The sequence below is a fragment of the Daphnia pulex genome, chromosome 3 (genome assembly GCF_021134715.1).
Source record: "Daphnia pulex isolate KAP4 chromosome 3, ASM2113471v1".
In the NCBI taxonomy this organism is placed as follows: Eukaryota; Metazoa; Arthropoda; class Branchiopoda; order Diplostraca; family Daphniidae; genus Daphnia; species Daphnia pulex.
The window spans coordinates 8,019,832-8,040,648 of record NC_060019.1 but is presented as its reverse complement, the minus strand read 5'-3'; the positions used below and the strand labels follow the sequence as shown (position 1 = coordinate 8,040,648).

Sequence of the window (20,817 nt, the reverse complement as noted above, 5' to 3'; positions counted from 1 at the left end):
ATGGAGGTACTAAACGCAGTTTATTATTGTTATATTTTTAACAGATGGCGACATGAAAACGTGGTCATGTCGATATGACCATTTAGACATTCCTCGTGAGATGGAGTGGAAAGGAAATAAAAAGAGGTATCGGTGTGAACGGCGAATAACCAGGGTTTGAGTAGGGAAGAAAATATACAGAATAAACTTTCTTAATTGAAGGAGGTGTTGGGAGCGGATGGTTTGGTAAAAGAAACAAATAACAATTAGTCAACAGCGAAAACTAAACGTATTTTAAATTTTCCGGGAAATAAAGAAAGAAAAGTAGAGGGGGGCTGGCAGATTTGCGATATCAAGACATGGCGGGCTGAGAACATGATCTCGAGTATCAACATCTTTTATGTTCGTAATGCACCTAAACATGGCTCAGTTTTTTTTTCCAGACACGACATGGTAAACACTAATCCAAATGTGTAAAAGTAAATAATCCTGTATTGTTTCTGAATTTTGTTTCATAAGAATATTCGCTTCACATTCATACCATCCAATGTTCAATTGGATTGCCTCAAACGAAATTGTAGGGAAGGGAAAAGATGCTAGGGAGCACATTTGAAACGAAAGCTCCCTCCAAAAAAAAAAAATAATTCACTCGGTATCGTTGTCGTCCGTCCTGCTGCGCTTGGACATGGACTCTCTACTATTTCTGCTTAGGTAGCCTTTAGGGGCGGGCACTTTCGTAATCGTCACTTGGGATTTGGGAAGAGTTAGACCGTCTTTGTTGTCTTGTTCGTCATCAGACAAGTCAATGATGTCAACCCGACTCCTTTTCTCGCCCCTGGAGGGCCGGCACACATTCTGATCAGATGAATCGTGACGAGTCGTTTGTGGTATGATGGTGATCTCGTCATTGATTCTCAAGGCCCCAGTTGTGCTGGTATTGGTCGAGCCCGAACTTCCTTTCTTGGTGTCTGCCTTGTCCTTGTCCAGAACTTTTCTAGCTACCACCGAATGAGCTGTATACACATGGTTCTCAAACAGTTTGTACATAGTGAAGGTGGCTGTGCAAACCGTACACTTGTACGAGAGATGAGCAGGTTTCAAACTCAGACCGTGATCCTTCACCACGTGACTGAGCAGTTTCCACTGATGAACCTAATATTTAAAAAAAAAATATTCAATTGAAATTATAAAACAACTTACACCTAGGTTGCAAAGGTCCTATGAAAGGTGTAACTCAGTACCTTTCCGCATATGGGGCAACGACCACCATCTTGTCCTCGGTTGGCCGCTTCCTGCATGGATGATGTAACCAACCCATGGGATCCCAACAAATGTCTCTCAAGGCCTTGGTCTGTAAAAAAACGACACTGGCATTTCTGGCAGTTCAGCGGCGGTCGATTGTGAATCATTTTGGGGTGAATCTTCACTTTATGAATCCACTGCATATGATGACGCAATTGCTCCAAATCCTAATTCAGATGTTCGGTAAATTAGAGAAACCGTAAAAAAAATAAAAAAAAAAAAATATTTCTAACCTTAATGGAACTGTCACATATTTCACAGACAACCGCCCCTTTCTGCCCTGGTGTTGCCGGTTGTCCAGCTTTTGCTGCCAAGGTATTGTTACCAATTGCCGCCATTGCATTCGTGGCCGCAGGAGTGACCGGGCTGACGGATAGAGAGGGTTTGTTTGAAAGTGTCGACGTGCTCGTACGTGGCAGAGGAGTAATGGAGATGCTTGGCTGCTGGTTGGTCTTGGCCTTATTGGTCGTGGGAGTAGTTGAGCTTTGAATTGTCAATCCGCTCGTGTTCACTAAGCCAGGCAGTAAACTAATGGAGCTGGTATTTTTCTTCAACTTATCAATTGCGCTAGCACCTGCCGACTGATTCTTGGACACATTTGACGGTAAGACCGACATTGAAGACCCATGTCCTTGTAACAGTTGAAAGGACTTGGCAATAGCCTGCAAAAAAGAAATAGACGTCTATGAAATTGATGATAATTGGGAAAATTGAAGATAAACCATTACCTGATAAATTTGATTGTTGGGAACACCATACGAGGAAGGATTTAAATAAGAAGACGACTGATTAGAGGCCTGCTGACGATAGTCACGCCCCTTAGGTTGAGGTGTTGACCCTGATGGCGTTCCTGAAACACGTTGAGATGCACCGGATACAACATGCAATTCAGCCGGCAAACGCAAACCAGCAAGAGCTGCCTGTGAAGGGCTGCCTCCCTTGCCTCCTTTGCCTTGAACTGCTGCAGCCATATTGCCCAAGTAAGTGTTTTGACCTAGGAATAAAAAAAAAAAGATTTTTAGACAACCGCGAATAAAAAACACTGATTCGCAGTAGGGAGCAACACTTGTCAAGAGAGTAATGGATCGACAATATATTACCGGTTCCGGTTGACGACAAACCACTGTTATATCCCAGAGAATTCATCAAGGCCGATTTGGGTAGAAGTGGGTGGTAAGGCAGATTTAGTCCTTTGGTCGACGTAAGAGAGTAGCCATGCAACCCTGTTCCCGCATTCATGCCAGGAGTGTACGCTCGCATGTAACGCGTGGGCATCCTCGGTATTTTAGCTGGTGGTTCCCAGTCTAGTGGAGGTTCTAGATTGCGGTCGGCGACGAATCTTTTCTGGCAGCTCATCATATGACGTGTTACTTTGGACTTGACGTTATCTTCAAATGGACAAAGTGGGCACTGGTGCGACGGCAGATCAGGTCCTGTCCGCGTCTTCACACCGTGATCTGTTTCGATGTGCAACGATACCAAATGTGATTCTTTGGCTTCGAACGAACACCAATGGCATCCATATCGTGCCGATGACCCAGATCCAAGGGCTAAAGGAAGGCTCTTGTGGTGAGCCATCATTAATGATGATTCGCTCTTGAAACTGCACTGGTTGCAAGAGCGCCAAGGCAATCGATAAGGATCATTTTTAGCGCGAGTAACATCAAGCCCTATAACAAAATCACATACAGAATATTATATCACATACGATTGAATGGTGTAGTAGGATATTTTACCTTTGGTCAAGGCGTTTACGGACAGGCTGGGGTCAGTTATCTTTGTTCCCTTGTGGACTTTCCTCTTCTGGACTCGGAGGAGATCTCCTTGAACATATTCCTGAACTAGTGACAGTCCAATATCAAGAAAAAAGCGCCCGATTGGCCCTGAAAAATATTCATCTTCTTCCTTCTTCAGCCTTATTGATTTTTCCATTTCCGATTTCATCGACGACTTATCGAGCGGAGTTGCTCCTAACGTAGCTGTTGCACTAGTAGATTTGACGTCATCTTTCTCTTTCTTTTCCGAATCGTTCGAATCTTCTTCGCTCAGAACTACGACGTCTTCTTTCTTTTCAGAAGCGGGATGGGGATCCATTGATTGGACTGTCTTTTTCAAATTCTGAGAAGCCGATTTCTCTATCAGGTACGGGACGACAAACGACGGGGCTTCGACGATGAAGGAGTCATCTGCCAAACCTGTTCAAATAAAAAACACTATAGATACCAAACACATCAAAGATCGACGAAATAAATAAAGCGTATATACCTAATGATTCAAATGGATCTGGAAGACTGGTTGAGTTAGAAATGGAGGAGTTGGTGCTCTTTCGGCTTGCACTCGAAGTAACAGGCGGGGGAATAGGCTTGGGCATTGCTTTTGGGGTGGGAGGAACAGCAGAAACTGTCACAGATGCAGGAACATTGCTGACTGGTGCAGCATTTTTTCCTTTCAAAATGGATTGTGTGTCAACAACAACAAATCCTGAGTTGGAATTGTTCTCTTTAGACCGTGGCACCACGGTCACACTTGTGGCTGAAGAGATGGAAATTTTGGACAGAATCGGAGCTTTGATAAGCTCTGGTGGAGGTCTCGTCACTTTGGTCATTTTGACAGGAGAGACGGATTTGGGTGGGGATTTCACTACTACTGCTGCAACGGGCGATTTCCTAATGAGCACTGTTGATGAATTTTTTCCTAGAGGTATTTCCAAAGGGTCTTTTGCAGGAGCTGTTGAATCTTTTATGTCATCATCACTGCTTTTATCTGCCTCAGCATATTTCTTTGGTGCAGCTCGGTGTCTTAAGGACATTCTCCTTTGAATAACAGGCTTCCCGTCTTTCGCAAGGGCCGGAACACTCTTGGCTTCCCCATTTGCATCAACCTTTGTCTCATCTACAGGTTCTGCTTTCTGCGATGATTGAGTAGAATCAACTTCCTCACAGACAAGTTCTTTTTCCTGGCCATCTTGGTTTAGCTCTCCTGTGTTAACTTTAATCACAGATTTGGGATGTTCACAGGATGTTTCACTTTTAGATTTGCCAGCAGTCTGCTCATCCAGAAGCGAGGAGTCATCTGGCACAACAACCGAATGTTTTCCATTTTCTTGTGGGATGTTCACTTCACCATTAACTTCCACTTTCATTTCTTCATCTTCTGGGATATCATTGGTTTTGCTGCAATCCTCTGGGTCAGAATTCATATTGAAAGCCTAATATAAAAGAATAGGTTAGACAACCAAGTTCAAATGACAACAACTATCAACCAAGCAGATTTTGAATGAACTACCAAACATAAACAAACACTAAAAATTGTTTCATTTGATGTTAATTTGGATAAGAAATTATCCATCTAGTGAGAGAGCAGTACAAGGAAACTAAAAGTAATACAGCAAAGTAACCATTTTCACATTTTACATGTACAAAAGCCCAGACGAATTCATTCCCGCCACGATTGTCAAACAGCAGAGGGCTAGCTGTAGTTTACGAAAGGTTGATAATTAACTCCTCACCGTTTAAAATGAAAATCAATTGCGGAATTGGTTCAATTTTCCCATGGAGGACTGCAAAAAATAGTTTGCATATGCACAAGTTTAATCCATGGAAATACCAGCTGAGTGGAGTGGAAATTCGAAGCCTGAAAATGGCGACCACGCTTAAGGTCTCTTTTTAGTGTAAAGTGTAGCTTGTAGTTAAGGGAGTACGGACAACCCCTAGACAACATTAGGTTCGACTTCTTTATGGAGTTACGATTCCCTGATCTCAAGTGGCGCCCCACGTGATTAAAGGTTGAAGCTTTGCTTAGGCATCCAAATGTAACAGCTTGCAACATTTGGGAATCCCGAATTTTGTCATACGTAATGCTTTATTATATTACACCATAGAGAATTAATGTCTACGTTCGAGTTAGGTGTTGATCCAAATGATAGAGCTTGATTTTATTTTCATGTTATTTACGTTAAAAAGAGTGGTTTTTTACTATTTCTTTTGAAATCTAGGCTGGAGGTTTCATAGTGTGGAGCATCTATAAAATATCTAGTGCGGCCCCTAATTCAGAGATGACGTTGCCGTCGAAATTCGTAATGTGCGTGTCATATCTACGATTGTCTATGGGCCGGCCAATCGAAACTGATCACGTGACCTCATTCTCCGTTCCCTTTTTCTTCCGCTTTTCATCATTCACCCCACTCCTCTTCCTAATTTTCCTCCATCCCTCTTCCCCACCTTCCAAAGGTTTAACCCCTCCGACGCCGATTAGTTATACCGTAAAATAGGAGGCTCATTAAAGAACCGCCCTTAACGTTCAGGACTTAACTTGAGCGCTGGAACCTCTGCCGAATTCACCTACAGTAATTTCATCTTTGACGATCACAATTTTAAAACATATATCTTCCCTATTAATTATTACTGTTTAGCGCTTACGGCGATGGGCTGGAAAATTCATCAGTCTAAATCCATCTCGCTTAAAGCGCCTTATGAACCGACATATATACATATGAAAGGGCGATGGCCTCTCTTAAAAGAGACTCCGCCCTATGCAAAGTCATGATACGCATTCCCAGTTGAACGCCAGTTAAGGTTTAATGGAACTAGTGTAATCATGAATTTTTCCATTGTATTTCCAAACATCTGGCATCACTGGCAGTAAGAAGAAGAATGAAATTTATGTAGGGTGAAAGTATGACCTACACGTATTAGTACAACGGATAGGGAAGAAGAATTATATATGCGTGCATCGCTGTGCAAACGCTAAACAAGAATAATACAATTAAACAATTGGCACTTGTGGGGTTTTCGAGAAATTTAATCACGTGACTGTAGAGGGTCGAATGACGGAGGAGGCGGAGGCGATTGATGCTGCCCTCCCACAGTACCGCGATTATGATGAGTGATGTAACCGGCAACCCCAGCTCCGGCAGCAATTGGCAATGCAGAACCGGAGGCTTGTAGGAAAAGATCGTGTCGCTGATCCCGATAGGAAGCCCAGCAAGATGACTGATCTAGGAGAGAGGTTATCCGACTTCCATGTAAGCGGCTTCCGGCAAGAGCTTTTAAAATGGAAACCACTAGAGCTCGTCCAGAAGACGACAAATGTGGATTGACAGACTCTTCCAATAATTTCAACAATTGCGGCACCAGTTCAGCATTGATTGCTTGCTGCGCAAATTCTTCTGCTCCTGAGAACGATGTTGTAAGCTTCTCAAGAGTTTCCAACGCAATGGTTACGTGCTCTGGGTGATGTTGCATAGCAGAGGCAATCGGTGCAATGCATTCTAACCTAGAAAACGCCTCCACGCAAGTACTACTACTCGCCATCGGATTCAAGAGCCTAAGCAATCGAGCAGTCACTGCACTCGAACTGCTGGAAGATGACAAAAGACGTAACAACCGAGGTAGCGGACCCAGCGCCGGAATGTGTTCCGATAGAACGGGTTGACTATGCAATAGTCCTGAGATGGACGAAATGATAAGCTTGGTTTTCTCCGTTTCCTGTTAAAAAAAAGAAATACAATAAATTATTTCCAGTTGATACCAATCTCCACTGTTGCACACGTAGAAAAGGAACATTTTCAATCAGCAAATTCCTATCTAACTGTCGAGAAATGAAGTCAATAACGCGGAGAAATGATTTCCCTTACTCCTTCTTTTTGCAAGCCTTGAAGTCCAGCTTCCAGTAATTCGCCAAGAATTTCCTTTGGCTTTCGTAGAACCCAACCGGGATTCGCCACCAATAGTCGCAGATAAATGCCACCAACGCATATTTCAGAATCCAAATTGGGCAGCTCTGATTCGTCGTGAGGGTCAATGCCTGGCCATTCTGCATTTGAATCTTGGTTTATCACAGCCAATTGACGCTTGATTATTTGTCGAAGAACCTTTGAATAATACAAATTCCTTGTAATAATAGTTGAACGTAGGCAACAGTCAAAATCGAGTTAAGTACTTACAGCTGACAGTCTCAGTCGCATATCCTCGGTCCAAATAATTTCTGGATTTTCTGAACTCGATTCAAAAAGTTGAACCGCCGTTGCCGGAGCATCTCGCATGGCATCAGCGAAAAGAACCGGCAGAAATTTGCCCATCTGGATGCGAACTCTGCCACCCACAAGACGATCGGCTGCCATCCGGGCCAAAAGTTCGGCAGATCGAATTCTCAGTTCCATGTTGGTTTCATTGCAAAAGACGTCCAATACAAACACAACACCTATAAAAAAGAAAAAAAGAATCAAAATAATAATCAATATCGCCAGAAGCCCAGAATTAATTATGTTTTTTAAATATTACCTCCTTTCGCTAAGGCTTCTTTAACAATGGGAGTGTGTGACAAAAGTGTGTAGATTGTGTCGAGACACAACCCCACACTGTTGGAGTTCGGCGATCGAAGAACACATAGCAGGTAATTAATAAGTTGAGACGAGCCTATGTCAACAACGCATTCGTTTTGTTGGGATGCTAGATGAATTACCTGCGTCATATAAATATTTTACTTGCAATGAACTTCTCTTTCCGAATGGAACAAAAAATTGTTACCTGTAGAGCTAAGTGCCCAGTAGTAGGTGAATTTATTGCTAGTTGGAAAAGACATTGAAAACGTCCAAGGCACTGCAAAGCTACGACTGGCGCTGCTTTCATCACATTAAACAACGCTTGCAAAGCTGAGTTGGTATTCTCCAGGTCGACCTTTAATTATAAAAAGTAGTTGACATTTTTTTGTCACTGAAATACTAATGATGGCACAGTACCTGCTGGGAGTGTTGCGTCAAATAATTGAGGAGATGAACAACAAAGTTAGCTGGATTTTCCAGTTGAAAATCAGGCTGGCGGTTATAAACACGAGCGAAAATGCCGCCAATAATCAACTCTTTGGTGTAAGTTTCGTGCAAGTAGGTTGCACCATACGTTAAATCACTTTCGCCCGACCGAATATGAGTTCGTTGCTGCTCCAATAGAAACTCCAACAGTTGAGAGCGTGTACTATTATCCCAAATTAGGACAGGATTTTCTGTGTTGTTGGTCAGGACTTTAAGAAATTCTTCTGCAGTCCAAACACCTAGCCGACCGACCAGATAAGGTGTTAACATGGCACAGAGAGCTTCTTGGACTGCGGTGTTGGGAGGTGAAGCTTCGGGGCCTTTTAGGTAACCGCCGAGTCTAGCGCAAGCGAACAAAGCCGCTTTAGCCAAAGTGTTCGAAACCTGCAGAAAATCGAAATGAAATCACTCGATATGTTATTACAACTTTTAGTTCATTACCTCTTGCTTGTTCGAGGACTCAGACCGCTGAACTCCACCCTCATCCAGAGTGAAGTCATAATCAAAGAGCATGATTAATAAATGCCACAGAGCTCCGGCTTGAAGAAGTTGGAGCTGCAGCACCGAATCTTGAGCCAAAGAAGCCACACACTCACAAGCTGCTTGGCACAACTTAGGTAAATGACGATGACTTAGTAAACGGCAAATTTCCGGAGTCAACATTTTCAGTTCAGCTAATCGATCGCGACATGCTTGGAAACGACCAGCTACCGCCAGACATCTGGAAGCATGCATGCAAACCTGAAATACACAAAAAATAATAATTATAATAATAAGTAAAACGGTAAACTAACAAAACAAAAGCAAACCAAAAAAACTAGTAAAATTTTACCTGGACCGCTACATCCTCAGTTTTTGAGGATGATCCAATCATTGGTATGCATCGAGTAATGGCCTCTAAAAGTGATTCCAGCCCTCCTTCCCTTCTCAACTCTTCTGCATTCAGAGCGGAACAACGTACTGTTTGGTAAGCCAAAGCCACTCCGGCGCCCAAAAGTGAAGTCGTTCTGTAAGAATTAGCCGAACGATTAATTGAAATATATCTCCTAGGAACATTTTGTGTTGACTATTACTTGCTAAATAGCTGACTATCTTCTGTTTCGAGCCGAACCGTTTGGAGTAACTGTGGGTAGCCAGGGTACTTGAAGGGCTCGAGTTCAACACCGTACCGATCAAAGACGATAGTTTGGGCTTGTAAAAGTAGCAACATATTATGCGCATCCGGTCCGTCTGTTGCGCGAAGATTGCGATTACAAAGCCACTGGTAAGCAACAGCAACTTTTTCAAACATAACACGACCTGTTCCAAGAAAAGGAGAGAAATTAGAAACATTCGATTAAAGACAAAAATGGAAATAACGACCTTCAGGATTTTTATCTGGATGAAACTGCTGAGCAAGTTTGAAATAGGCTTTGCGTATGGTGGCATCGTTGAAAGGTGTTGACGTGGGAAGGCCGAGAGTTGTTAAGGCGTCATCTTCTGTCATTCCCGAAGGTTTCTTTTCCACTTCCCTTCTCCAAGACTCCAATAACTCCCGCAGCAAGTTAACTGGTTCTTTGATGGGCCAGTTAGGGAACCGAAGCGTGTCACACAGGTGACGGAGGTAGTAGGCATGGCAAAACAATTCTGCTTCCAGTTGTGGGTAGGCAATGGCAGGAATAGGACAGAACTGGTACAAGGCACGTGGATTGCTTTGTAAGCGAGGACTGAAATCGGCCAAATGAGCAGCAATTTTTTCGATCAGCAAACGCCTCATTTCGGATCCCCAGATCACCTCCGGAGTATCGAATTCGCCCAAGAAAACTTGGGAAAACTCTTCTGGTCCGTAGGTATCCAAATAGCGAATCATAGCTTCCGGTAAAAGAGGTGAGAGTACGCTCCGTGGTAGCTGATCCGTACTATCCTCTAAGCTGAGTGCTTGGGTCGTATGGGTCATCTTCAAGAACTTTGCAATGGGGAGAACATTGGAGCCTTTAAAGGTTAAAGTAGCTTTGTTAAGAAATTCGGCAGAATGTTGAACATTTTTAAGAAAACAGACCTGTATACATCATGACAAAGAAGAAAACTCCGCTGTTGAATAGGCGAGAGAGTATTGGATTGTCGCTCATTACGAGGCTGAGAAGAGTGGCAACTTTTTCAACCAAGATAGGATCGAATGTTAAAAGTAACTGGACCACATGTGGCAAAGAAAGCGCATCACTCAGAATCCGCTTTACCCTTGGTAGGGGCCGAATTACAGATCCTTCGTTATCACGACTAGGAAAGTATTCGCAGATGCGAATAAGAAGATTGAGAATCAAAGCAGCCAAATCGCTTTCGTTGAGTAAAGGCGAACCCGTAGCCAAAATACTCCATTTAAATACGGCCACGTTTTGTAGCGATTTCCAGCCATCCAGTCCTTGCGCCCAGCAACGACTTTTTGCATTCAAATTACCCTAGAAATAGCAACAAAAAGTTTAAGATATTTTCCTGTATAGATTTGACAAATCACAAACCTTTTTGAACAACTCTTTCATTTCGACAAAGCTGAAGGGCCCTAGGCGCTCCCCCGCTGCATTACCATAGTACCATTCTTTCTCTTTTTCTCCGGGTTGCTGCATGTCGTTTCCAGCTTCAATCACGTTACTCTGACTGACTAGCACAGCTCGACGAGTGTGAAGGTGCGCCAACGGAAGAAGATCAATAAGATAGCGAAGGCCATCAGCGTCGAGCAGGCCCTTGACGTTGAGTGGCTCGTTGACCAACTGTGCCAAAAGGCAGACCAACCGGTCACGTTCTTCGTAGTCGATACAACGCTCCAACAGTGTTACTAGGTAACCCGTATCTGGAAAAGACCCGATGACGTCCCGATGACGGCCGTAAACCAGTGCCATAGCTTGTAAGCAGGGTAAGCTGATAAAAGAAAAATCATTTGTATATCGAGTTACGAATAAATGATAAAATGTTCTAACCGTAATGCTGGTTTGGGAGCAGTTAAGAAACGGCGATAGAGCTCATCAAAAAAAGCAACAGGATCTTTAATGTCAATTGCTAGGCATCCCGTAGGTTGGTTATGTTGCAGTAAGACTCTTAAATAGTAGTCACCAACTCGGACCTCATCCACTAGGGACGGATAGCTTACTTCAAATTCCGAATGGTTCCAAGCGATGGATTCCATTCCTATCGAATCATAAAAATCGGCAATAAAAATAAAGACAATAAGAGTAAAATATTTTGTATGAAATTACCAGATAGTTCTCGATCTTGAATGCATGTTCGAAGCTGATTTTCCAATGCTTCTCTAAGTTCTTCTCTCGTTTTAGCGTTCCATATCAAGTTGGGAAGGGCGTGTTCTTTCCAGAACTGGTAACACAATAGTTCCCAATTTCCCTCTGCTTTTACTCGTTGCCTTCTTCTTCTAAGGACAACAGGGCGTTCTTTTGGTTTTTCTTGACGTCTGGTTGCATGATCTCTAGATCTCCAGTGCTGTAAAGCTCCTTCCACATGTTTGGCCAACATCTTGTGTGCTGTCTTAACATGGCGCTCTACTGACTTCTGCCATTGAGGATTCTGCTTGCGGCCGTACTCATCGCTAGCAATCTGTGTGAAAGTTTATTATATACCAAGTTAGGAAATTGATTCTAATATAGTTCTTAAATGTAATGGTGTTACTTTTAGATTATCACGGTTTGGAACGCCCTCGCCTAATTCTTCATCGGCTGTTTCGGGGACACTTTCAGTGGATTCTAAAAAACTTAAAAGTCCTGCCGGAAGGATTCTTTGGAAAAGTTTCAACGCTTCTGGGTTGTTGGATGTCCATAATGCAACCAACTTCCGTGACAGTTGGCGGTTAAGTAAAAGACGGCCATCTCCAACAGATCCTGTATAATAATTATAAATATTTCGAAAGTGTTCAAATAAGGAGAAACATATATTAATTTCAGACCCGCTGGTTTCTTTGTGTAAAATGCTGTTAGTAAGTGGCGTGGCAAGGCAGCTTCGGAGAGGGCCAAATGTTGCATTCGAGCAGCCAAGGTTTCGTCCCCCTCTTCAACTACAGCTTTCATAAGCAATCCTGCTCCTGGAAGCGTGAAAATAAAAATGACGAGTTATTTAAATTGCAGCTATCATGTACGAGGTAAAGTAGATTCAAACCTTTAACGACTGAAAGAGATGGGTGTTGTAAAAGACGGAAGAGTTCCTTGCCCCGTTTTGCGATAATAGCCAACAGAGCGTCAAAATGAGCTCCATCAGTTGTTTCGCTATACGGTGCACAAAGAGCAAACGTGAGAAAATCTAGAACAGATATCACCACTAATGCCCCAGTTCCACGAAGCACATGCTGCGTCCACCGCTCCAAAATACCTATTCATACAACAGCGTGAAATAAGATTTTTTAAATTGTTCAACTGAGCTATACAAGTACCTTCAAGAAATTTAGGTGAAGAAAGCAGGGAGCTTTTATTGAGTTGTTCTTGACGTAAATCGCTCTCATCATACATGGGCTCCATTAGCGCACAAAGGACGTCGATAGCCGCTTGGGTAACATGGTCACGGTCCCGCTGCAAAGCTCTCACTACTTTAAGCCCAAGTTTTTCTCGAAACCCAACCAAATGAGTGAATGCGGCGAAGCCTGCTCTGGACGCCACTAAGCGACGTAACGCCAAAAATTCTTGTTCAGTATCAGCTTTATCCTAGAAAAACAATAAAAATACATGAACAACAGTAGACATCGACGAGAAATTAATTTAGTTAACAAACCTGATTTCCTGGTGAATCCTCTTCCACCAAAGCTGAAAGGGCAGCATGAATGGATTTTTCTTTGTTTTCCGTAAAGAAAATACCTTCTTGGGTATTAGCAAATTGAAGTCCACCATAGTTTACACTACAATTAAAGCGGAGCGTAGCCAATGAAAGAGGAACGGAAGGTGGAGGTTGGACCAGCCAACGCAAATGCATCGACTCAATCTAAAAACAAAAATTAAGAGAATAAAAAACTGAATAAACTTTCGTTTAGATATTTTACTTGCCTCTTCATCTGGTGGTTGACGTAAAGGAGTAAGCCTCAGAGCTCTATTCGTTAACGTTGATCGAACGTGAATATCTCGATTGCCTGATGACCTTACACCATCTAATAAAGTGGCCAAGAGAGCATCCCGCTCCGTGGCGCGGTAGCTACGTGTTCCTCCACGAAGAAATTCAACAGAGAAGCTTTGTTGATCATCCGGATTACGGACCATGGCAAAAACATCTTCCAACGGCTTGAGAGTGCAAACGCTAAAAACAAAATTTAAATTAATTGTCAAGTTGTTTGAGCATTTAACTCGTTTTATTCCTTATTACCTGTAGGTATCGGGATCTCGTTCGAGAAGGCAAGTTTCTGATAAACACAGTAGTCTCCGGACAGCATCAGGATGGCGAGGAGTGATTTTGTGGACGGGAAATTCAATAAGAGAAGTTAAATGCTCATCTGAGCTATAGTTACCAAGCCTCTCCAAAACTGCTTGATTTAAAGTATTGAATGATTTCAGTTGCTTAATTGGAATGACAACATTGGCAAGTGCGGTTTCTTGGATTTTTGAGAGGATATCACTGCGTCCAGGAATTTCAAAAATATGAAGCCTACTAAAACCTACTCTTCTAAAAACAATTGCTTGTGGACTATCTTCTATTAGTGCAATGCCTTCAATTTCATAAAAGGGATAGACTGCAAGTTGTTGTTTTGTGGTTGGTTCAAGCTGAAGAACTCCATACGGATTGACTTCCAAAATCACTGGAAGTTTAATACCTGACCAATGATGCTTGTAAGCATCATACTTACAGCACTCTTTACGCTGCTGATCACAATTCAACTTGACACGTAGAAATTCAAATAAAAATTCTGAACGATGATCACAAGTGAATCTCATAGAATCTCGTTTCTTCTTTCTAATAATGTTGAGAATGAACTCTGATTTTTCGACGGCTTTAATTCCAATGACTTCAGCGTATGGCCATTGATTGGTCACTTCTAAATTATTCGGATTGTAAGTAGTAATAGCGTGAGTGCCGATCGTAAAGATTCGTTTATACTTTCCTCGCCAGTTTGAAAGCTTTGTCACTAAAAAACTAGATATCTCTTGATTTTCTGGAATGACTGTTCCCATTTTTCAAGTTATAGGGGAGATTTCCTTCGCAACCCGTTGGGCTGACAAAATATACAAGCCAACGGGGCAATTTAATGAAAAATTTGGGTTACTTTTTTCGGTATGACTGCTCACAGTTATTATTTTTCTTCTGCTGAAATTCAGAAAGACATCTGACACTCTAGAATAGGCCCCGCCCCTTAACGCCCATAATAACATGACAGAGCGAAGCCGTTTCTTTGCGAGTTAGGAATTTTTCAAATATCCTTTTCAAAGAGTAACGAACTAACGATATCAGTATGCTTTAAATAATGTTACTGATTTTTTAATATTAATATTTCAGCTTTAGATTTAACAGTAATAACTTAAATAGGTTATAACACAATTTTATTCGCTTCCGGACGGCGGACGCTCCAAATTATAAAGATACGAAAAGATTAAAAACAAATTTTCAGACTAAAGAAAAGCCCCAGCTACATAAGCATTTCAAATTGAATCTAAAATTTTAAAAGTTTAGCGTGGGCAAGGTTTTAAACCACTGAAATAATCTGGGATTGGCAGGACTACGCAGAGATAAGGAGATGGGCCACTCTGTGTAAAGTCCAGCAGTCGACATTTTGCCCCCTCCCCCTCCTCAGACGGCGAATTCGACTGCGCTGCTCCTTTCGGCGAGCTCCGGAAGCTTTGCCTTACTTGGCGGTAGGGGCGGTCCTGAAGGAGGAGAACTACTGGGAAATGCTTCCGTGCAGTTTTTCTTAAAACGTTGATCCTGCAAAAAAGCCATTATGACAGCACATACAGTCCCCTCCATAAGTATGGGATCACCCCACGCCGTTCCATAAGGCGGCGTGTATTTTTCATATGGGTTTTTCGGTTGGCAAAAATCGAAAAAATAACATAAATTCACTAAACTTAAGATTTATGTCATATTACGTCTTTTCTATGGTCTGAATTTTTTTCAGATTTTTTCCCCTATTTTTTATGCCTAGAAAATTGGCACACAAAGTATCGGATCACTCCGACGCCGCCCGTGTTGTCTTATGGCGCAAATGGGCTTTTCATATTGCTTTTTATATATTTAATTTTCTAGAAGGAATTTTTATTTTCAAACCGTGTATACAATACCCTTTCGTCAATTAACTGTCAGTTTTTCATGATGATCTGAATTATTTTCGAATTTTCCCAGATTTATTCGTTTCCCGAGTTTCTGAAATAAGAGACTGCAGAAGACTTCATTTATGGTTTACAACCTCTATCAGCTGGCGTAGGCCGGAAAATTAGTGTCGTTTATATACGCCCCTTAAGTAAAAAAGGAAGAAGAGCGCCAGTGGTGTATAGAAACGAAACTAATTTTCCGGCCTACGCCAGCTGATAGAGGTTGTAAACCGCAAATGAAGTCTTCTGCAGTCTCTTATTTCAGAAACTCGGGAAACGAATAAATCTGGGAAAATTCGAAAATAATTCAGATCATCATGAAAAACTGACAGTTAATTGACGAAAGGGTATTGTATACACGGTTTGAAAATAAAAATTCCTTCTAGAAAATTAAATATATAAAAAGCAATATGAAAAGCCCATTTGCGCCATAAGACAACACGGGCGGCGTCGGAGTGATCTGATACTTTGTGCGCCACTTTTCTAGGCATAAAAAATAGGGGAAAAAATCTGAAAAAAATTCAGACAATAGAAAAGACGTAATATGACATAAATCCCAAGTTTGGTGAATTTATGTCATTTTTTCGATTTTTGCCAACCGAAAAACCCATATGAAAAATACACGCCGCCTTATGGAACGGCGCGGGGTGATCCCATACTTATGGAGGGGACTGTATTTTTGTTTTTTTCTTAGGACGTCCGATGTTGCCTTGTCCATATAACCATTGGCTCTCGCTCATCTTACGTTATTTTAAACAGTGGCCGGATGAAGTGGGTTGCGTCATCGAACCAATGTTAGTTAATAAATCCCCCCTCCTCCCCTTTATATCTCTTTCCATGATAAGGCGTGCGTAATGAGCGGATCAGTGCATATGGCAGTCACGCGGGATTATATCAACGCACTGGGCGCGCATCACGTCAATCGCTGCAGCAGAAAGATTTTTAACTGGCTTTTTTCTTTTGCACGCATCAATTAAATTGTTTTTGAGGGAAATGCAATATAACAAGCGCGAAAAAGGTAACGAACGACGGGGAAATTTTTCACAGAAAAGTCTGTGTATCTCCTTACTCTATTTTCGTACTTTTAAAAGGAAATACACTCTTTGCATGGCAAAACGGTCAGCAACGAAACGACCCATTTGGCTGCCGACTTGCGGAACGCGATACTTGACAACATGCCTCGCTACGGCGTTAGACCACCGGTGAGTACTTGGCTCAGGTATTGCTGTGCATTGCGGGCCCTGCGATCGCTGGTTTCACAGTAGCTGCGGAAGTTGACGGCAAAAACCGCGGACTGCGTTTACTTGTGCCACATGGAGTGGGTGTGTGCGCCGTGTTCAATTCCGTCCGTGCTGGGCAAGTACTATCTCAGAAATGAGCAGTTGGCGTTGGCTGTAGAGTACTGCATGTCGTTTGACGACTATTCCATCTATCTGGACATCTGACGGACAGGTAAGACTAGTTATGATTTTCATTGTTCCAGGAACATCTGTGATAACCAAAAAAATAGTGAAACAGGGCAACAACATCGTATGTTCATAGGGAATGGAAAACGACAGATATTATCACCCCAACAAAAATTTGCATGAGACAACTATGGAAATCAATATATTAGCTTTAACATAATGTTGGTACGCAACTGTGTTTACACTGCTAGCACTTATAAAAAGAATGCAAAACGAAGGAATTGTTTCGTGATGGACTCGGAAGGTAGACTTATTAAAATAATGTCATTTGGCATCCATCAAAGTTGTAATGAAAAACAACGTAATGTTCCTAGAATGTTTGGAGCTTTAGTCGAATGTGATAATTTAAGTGCAATTCCAAATAAAAATCAACTGCTTCGTATAACACACATTGGAAATCTCATATCGATTCATCCTGCTAACATTATTTCCAAGTACATAATTCTGAACTCAAAATCTGGTGTTTTCGTTTAAGAATTATGTAATTTGTTAGAAAAAAATTGATAGATCTGATAAATTGAGAGAATTGATAGATCTACAATATTATACAAGAGTTTTTCGTTTTTTTAAAGAATTTTCTTAAATATCAATGAAAATAGAAAAACAAAAATGCAATTTTCGGTCACTGACGCGAATTCCAAACAGAAAATTTTTAATACATTTTTATTTTCTTTGATTTCATATTTTTGTACATCAATCAACGCAGAATTGTGAGGCGAATTGATTGATGTGCAATGTTTATAAGTTTTTTTGCATATTTTTTGCATTATTAAAAAAAAAGGTTTGAGTAACAGAGGATCAAACCTTAGCAGATCCAAAAAAGCTGTGGTCATTATTTTGCATAATATGTAATAAGAAAATAACTTTAAGTTAAGTTATTAGTGCTATTAAATTTGATCAGTGTTGTACAGCAGCTCATTTCAAGGGCAATTTGTGCTTTTCATGAAGACAATGCCATTGTGGAATCTGCTGTTTATTTTATAGAACACACAGTGTAAAGAATTCTTAATCATACTCTCCAGGGTGACAGAAAAGTAAAGCTATAATGCAAATCGACTTTTCCTTGGAAATAACAAGTCAAGTTCATTTAAACGCCCTAAATATGAAATGAAAGTGAATCCCATTGAAAATGGGGAAATTACTGATTACTGAATTTGTGCATTATGCAAAGGGAGGACAAAGTGAGAAGCATTTCAACACCAGAACCTAAATGATAATGAACTATTTGGGTGGGTGCACCGAATAGATGGTATTGAAATCATGAATTGAAATTTCTCAATTTTGCTTGAAAATTTTGGCTTTGTGGTGTCAGTTAGTAAAAAATTTTACGGGGAAAGGAAATTTTAAGGTTTAAACTAGAAAAATCCTTTAACTAGTTATATCAATCGATAGAAAATTGAAAGATCTACAATATTATACAAGAGTTTTTCGTTTTTTTAAAGAATTTCCTTAAATATCAATGAAAATAGAAAAACAAAAATGCAATTTTCGGTCAGCTGACGCGAATTCCAAACAGAAAATTTTTAATACATTTTTATTTTCTTTGATTTCATATTTTTGTACATCAATCAACGCAGAATTGTGAGGCAAATTGATTGATGTGCAATGTTTATAAGTTTTTTTGCATATTTTTTGCATTATTAAAAAAAAGGTTTGAGTGACAGAGGATCAAATCTTAGCAGATCCAAAAAAGCTGTGGTCATTATTTTTCATAATATGTAATAAGAAAATAACTTTAAGTTAAGTTATTAGTGCTATTAAATTTGATCAGTGTTGTACAGCAGCTCATTTCAAGGGCAATTTGTGCTTTTCATGAAGACAATGCCATTGTGAAATCTGCTGTTTATTTTATAGAACACACAGTGTAAAGAATTCGTAATCATACTCTCCATGACAGAAAAGTAAAGCTATAATGCAAATCGGCTTTTCCTTGGAAATAACAAGTCAAGTTCATTTAAACGCCCTAAATATGAAATGAAAGTGAATCCCATTGAAAATGGGGAAATTACTGATTACTGAATTTGTGCATTATGCAAAGGGAGGACAAAGTGAGAAGCATTTCAACACCAGAACCTAAATGATAACGAACTATTTGGGTGGGTGCACCGAATAGATGGTATTGAAATCATGAATTGAAATTTCTCAATTTTGCTTGAAAATTTTGGCTTTGTGGTGTCAGTTAGTAAAAAATTTTACGGGGAAAGGAAATTTTAAGGTTTAAACTAGAAAAATCCTTTAACTAATTATATCAATCGATAGAGAATTGAAAGATCTACAATATTATACAAGAGTTTTTCGTTTTTTTAAAGAATTTTCTTAAATATCAATGAAAATAGAAAAACAAAAATGCAATTTTCGGTCAGCTGACGCGAATTCCAAACAGAAAATTTTTAATACATTTTTATTTTCTTTGATTTCATATTTTTGTACATCAATCAACGCAGAATTGTGAGGCAAATTGATTGATGTGCAATGTTTATAAGTTTTTTTGCATATTTTTTGCATTATTAAAAAAAAAGGTTTGAGTAACAGAGGATCAAATCTTAGCAGATCCAAAAAAGCTGTGGTCATTATTTTTCATAATATGTAATAAGAAAATAACTTTAAGTTAAGTTATTAGTGCAATTAAATTTGATCAGTGTTGTACAGCAGCTCATTTCAAGGGCAATTTGTGCTTTTCATGAAGACAATGCCATTGTGAAATCTGCTGTTTATTTTATAGAACACACAGTGTAAAGAATTCGTAATCATACTCTCCAGGGTGACAGAAAAGTAAAGCTATAATGCAAATCGGCTTTTCCTTGGAAATAACAAGTCAAGTTCATTTAAACGCCCTAAATATGAAATGAAAGTGAATCCCATTGAAAATGGGGAAATTACTGATTACTGAATTTGTGCATTATGCAAAGGGAGGACAAAGTGAGAAGCATTTCAACACCAGAACCTAAATGATAACGAACTATTTGGGTGGGTGCACCGAATAGATGGTATTGAAATCATGAATTGAAATTTCTCAATTTGGCTTGAAAATTTTGGCTTTGTGGTGTCAGTTAGTAAAAAATTTTACGGGGAAAGGAAATTTTAAGGTTTAAACTAGAAAAATCCTTTAACTAATTATATCAATCGATAGAGAATTGAAAGATCTACAATATTATACAAGAGTTTTTCGTTTTTTTAAAGAATTTTCTTAAATATCAATGAAAATAGAAAAACAAAAATGCAATTTTCGGTCAGCTGACGCGAATTCCAAACAGAAAATTTTTAATACATTTTTATTTTCTTTGATTTCATATTTTTGTACATCAATCAACGAAGAATTGTGAGGCAAATTGATTGATGTGCAATGTTTATAAGTTTTTTTGCATATTTTTTGCATTATTAAAAAATAAGGTTTGAGTAACAGAGGATCAAATCTTAGCAGATCCAAAAAAGCTGTGGTCATTATTTTTCATAATATGTAATAAGAAAATAACTTTAAGTTAAGTTATTAGTGCTATTAAATTTGATCAGTGTTGTACAGCAGCTCATTTCAAGGGCAATTTGTGCTTTTCATGAAGACAATGCCATTGTGAAATCTGCTGTTTATTTTATAGAACACACAGTGTAAAGAATTCGTAATCATACTCTCCAGGGTGACAGAAAAGTAAAGCTATAATGCAAATCGGCTTTTCCTTGGAAATAACAAGTCAAGTTCATTTAAACGCCCTAAATATGAAATGAAAGTGAATCCCATTGAAAATGGGGAAATTACTGATTACTGAATTTGTGCATTATGCAAAGGGAGGACAAAGTGAGAAGCATTTCAACACCAGAACCTAAATGATAACGAACTATTTGGGTGGGTGCACCGAATAGATGGTATTGAAATCATGAATTGAAATTTCTCAATTTTGCTTGAAAATTTTGGCTTTGTGGTGTCAGTTAGTAAAAAATTTTACGGGGAAAGGAAATTTTAAGGTTTAAACTAGAAAAATCCTTTAACTAATTATATCAATCGATAGAG

At 40.0% G+C, this 20,817-nt stretch overlaps 2 protein-coding genes across 2 annotated transcripts; both read right to left on the bottom strand.

Annotated features, from left to right (window-relative positions):
- Position 1: 1 nt before the first annotated feature.
- Positions 2-5,030, bottom strand: LOC124190543. Its single transcript, XM_046583257.1, has 8 exons — positions 4,790-5,030; positions 3,547-4,489; positions 3,018-3,476; positions 2,382-2,951; positions 2,010-2,275; positions 1,515-1,943; positions 1,221-1,448; positions 2-1,131 (listed from the first exon to the last, which is right to left on the bottom strand). Exons 2-8 carry the CDS (start codon positions 4,478-4,480, stop codon positions 625-627), a joined length of 3,393 nt encoding a protein of 1,130 aa, XP_046439213.1. The 5' UTR covers positions 4,481-4,489; positions 4,790-5,030; the 3' UTR covers positions 2-624.
- Positions 5,031-5,875: 845 nt separating this feature from the next.
- On the bottom strand, positions 5,876-14,377 carry LOC124190542 (dnaJ homolog subfamily C member 13-like). The gene is made up of 21 exons (XM_046583256.1): positions 13,412-14,377; positions 13,099-13,345; positions 12,830-13,036; positions 12,495-12,762; positions 12,224-12,433; positions 12,015-12,149; positions 11,741-11,949; positions 11,317-11,668; positions 11,041-11,248; positions 10,585-10,981; positions 10,128-10,524; positions 9,452-10,060; positions 9,163-9,388; positions 8,922-9,096; positions 8,531-8,830; positions 8,021-8,473; positions 7,809-7,958; positions 7,563-7,743; positions 7,226-7,482; positions 6,917-7,153; positions 5,876-6,767 (listed from the first exon to the last, which is right to left on the bottom strand). The coding sequence occupies exons 1-21, from the start codon at positions 14,212-14,214 to the stop codon at positions 6,081-6,083; spliced, it is 6,708 nt and encodes a 2,235-aa protein (XP_046439212.1). The 5' UTR covers positions 14,215-14,377; the 3' UTR covers positions 5,876-6,080.
- Positions 14,378-20,817: the final 6,440 nt, after the last annotated feature.

Bases quoted from the DNA above. Each gene is read 5' to 3' on its own strand.
- LOC124190543 (XM_046583257.1), bottom strand. From the start codon at position 4,480: ATGAATTCTGACCCAGAGGATTGCAGCAAAACCAATGATATCCCAGAA. The intron at 1,944-2,009 runs GTAATGGTTTAT...TCTTTTTTGCAG, and splicing joins CCAACAATCAAATTTATCAG to GCTATTGCCAAGTCCTTTCA. The intron at 1,132-1,220 runs GTACTGAGTTAC...TTTAAATATTAG, and splicing joins GTTGCCCCATATGCGGAAAG to GTTCATCAGTGGAAACTGCT.
- LOC124190542 (XM_046583256.1), bottom strand. From the start codon at position 14,214: ATGGGAACAGTCATTCCAGAAAATCAAGAGATATCTAGTTTTTTAGTG. The intron at 12,434-12,494 runs GTACTTGTATAG...TTGTATGAATAG, and splicing joins TTCACCTAAATTTCTTGAAG to GTATTTTGGAGCGGTGGACG. The intron at 10,982-11,040 runs GTTAGAACATTT...TTCTTTTATCAG, and splicing joins GCTCCCAAACCAGCATTACG to CTTACCCTGCTTACAAGCTA.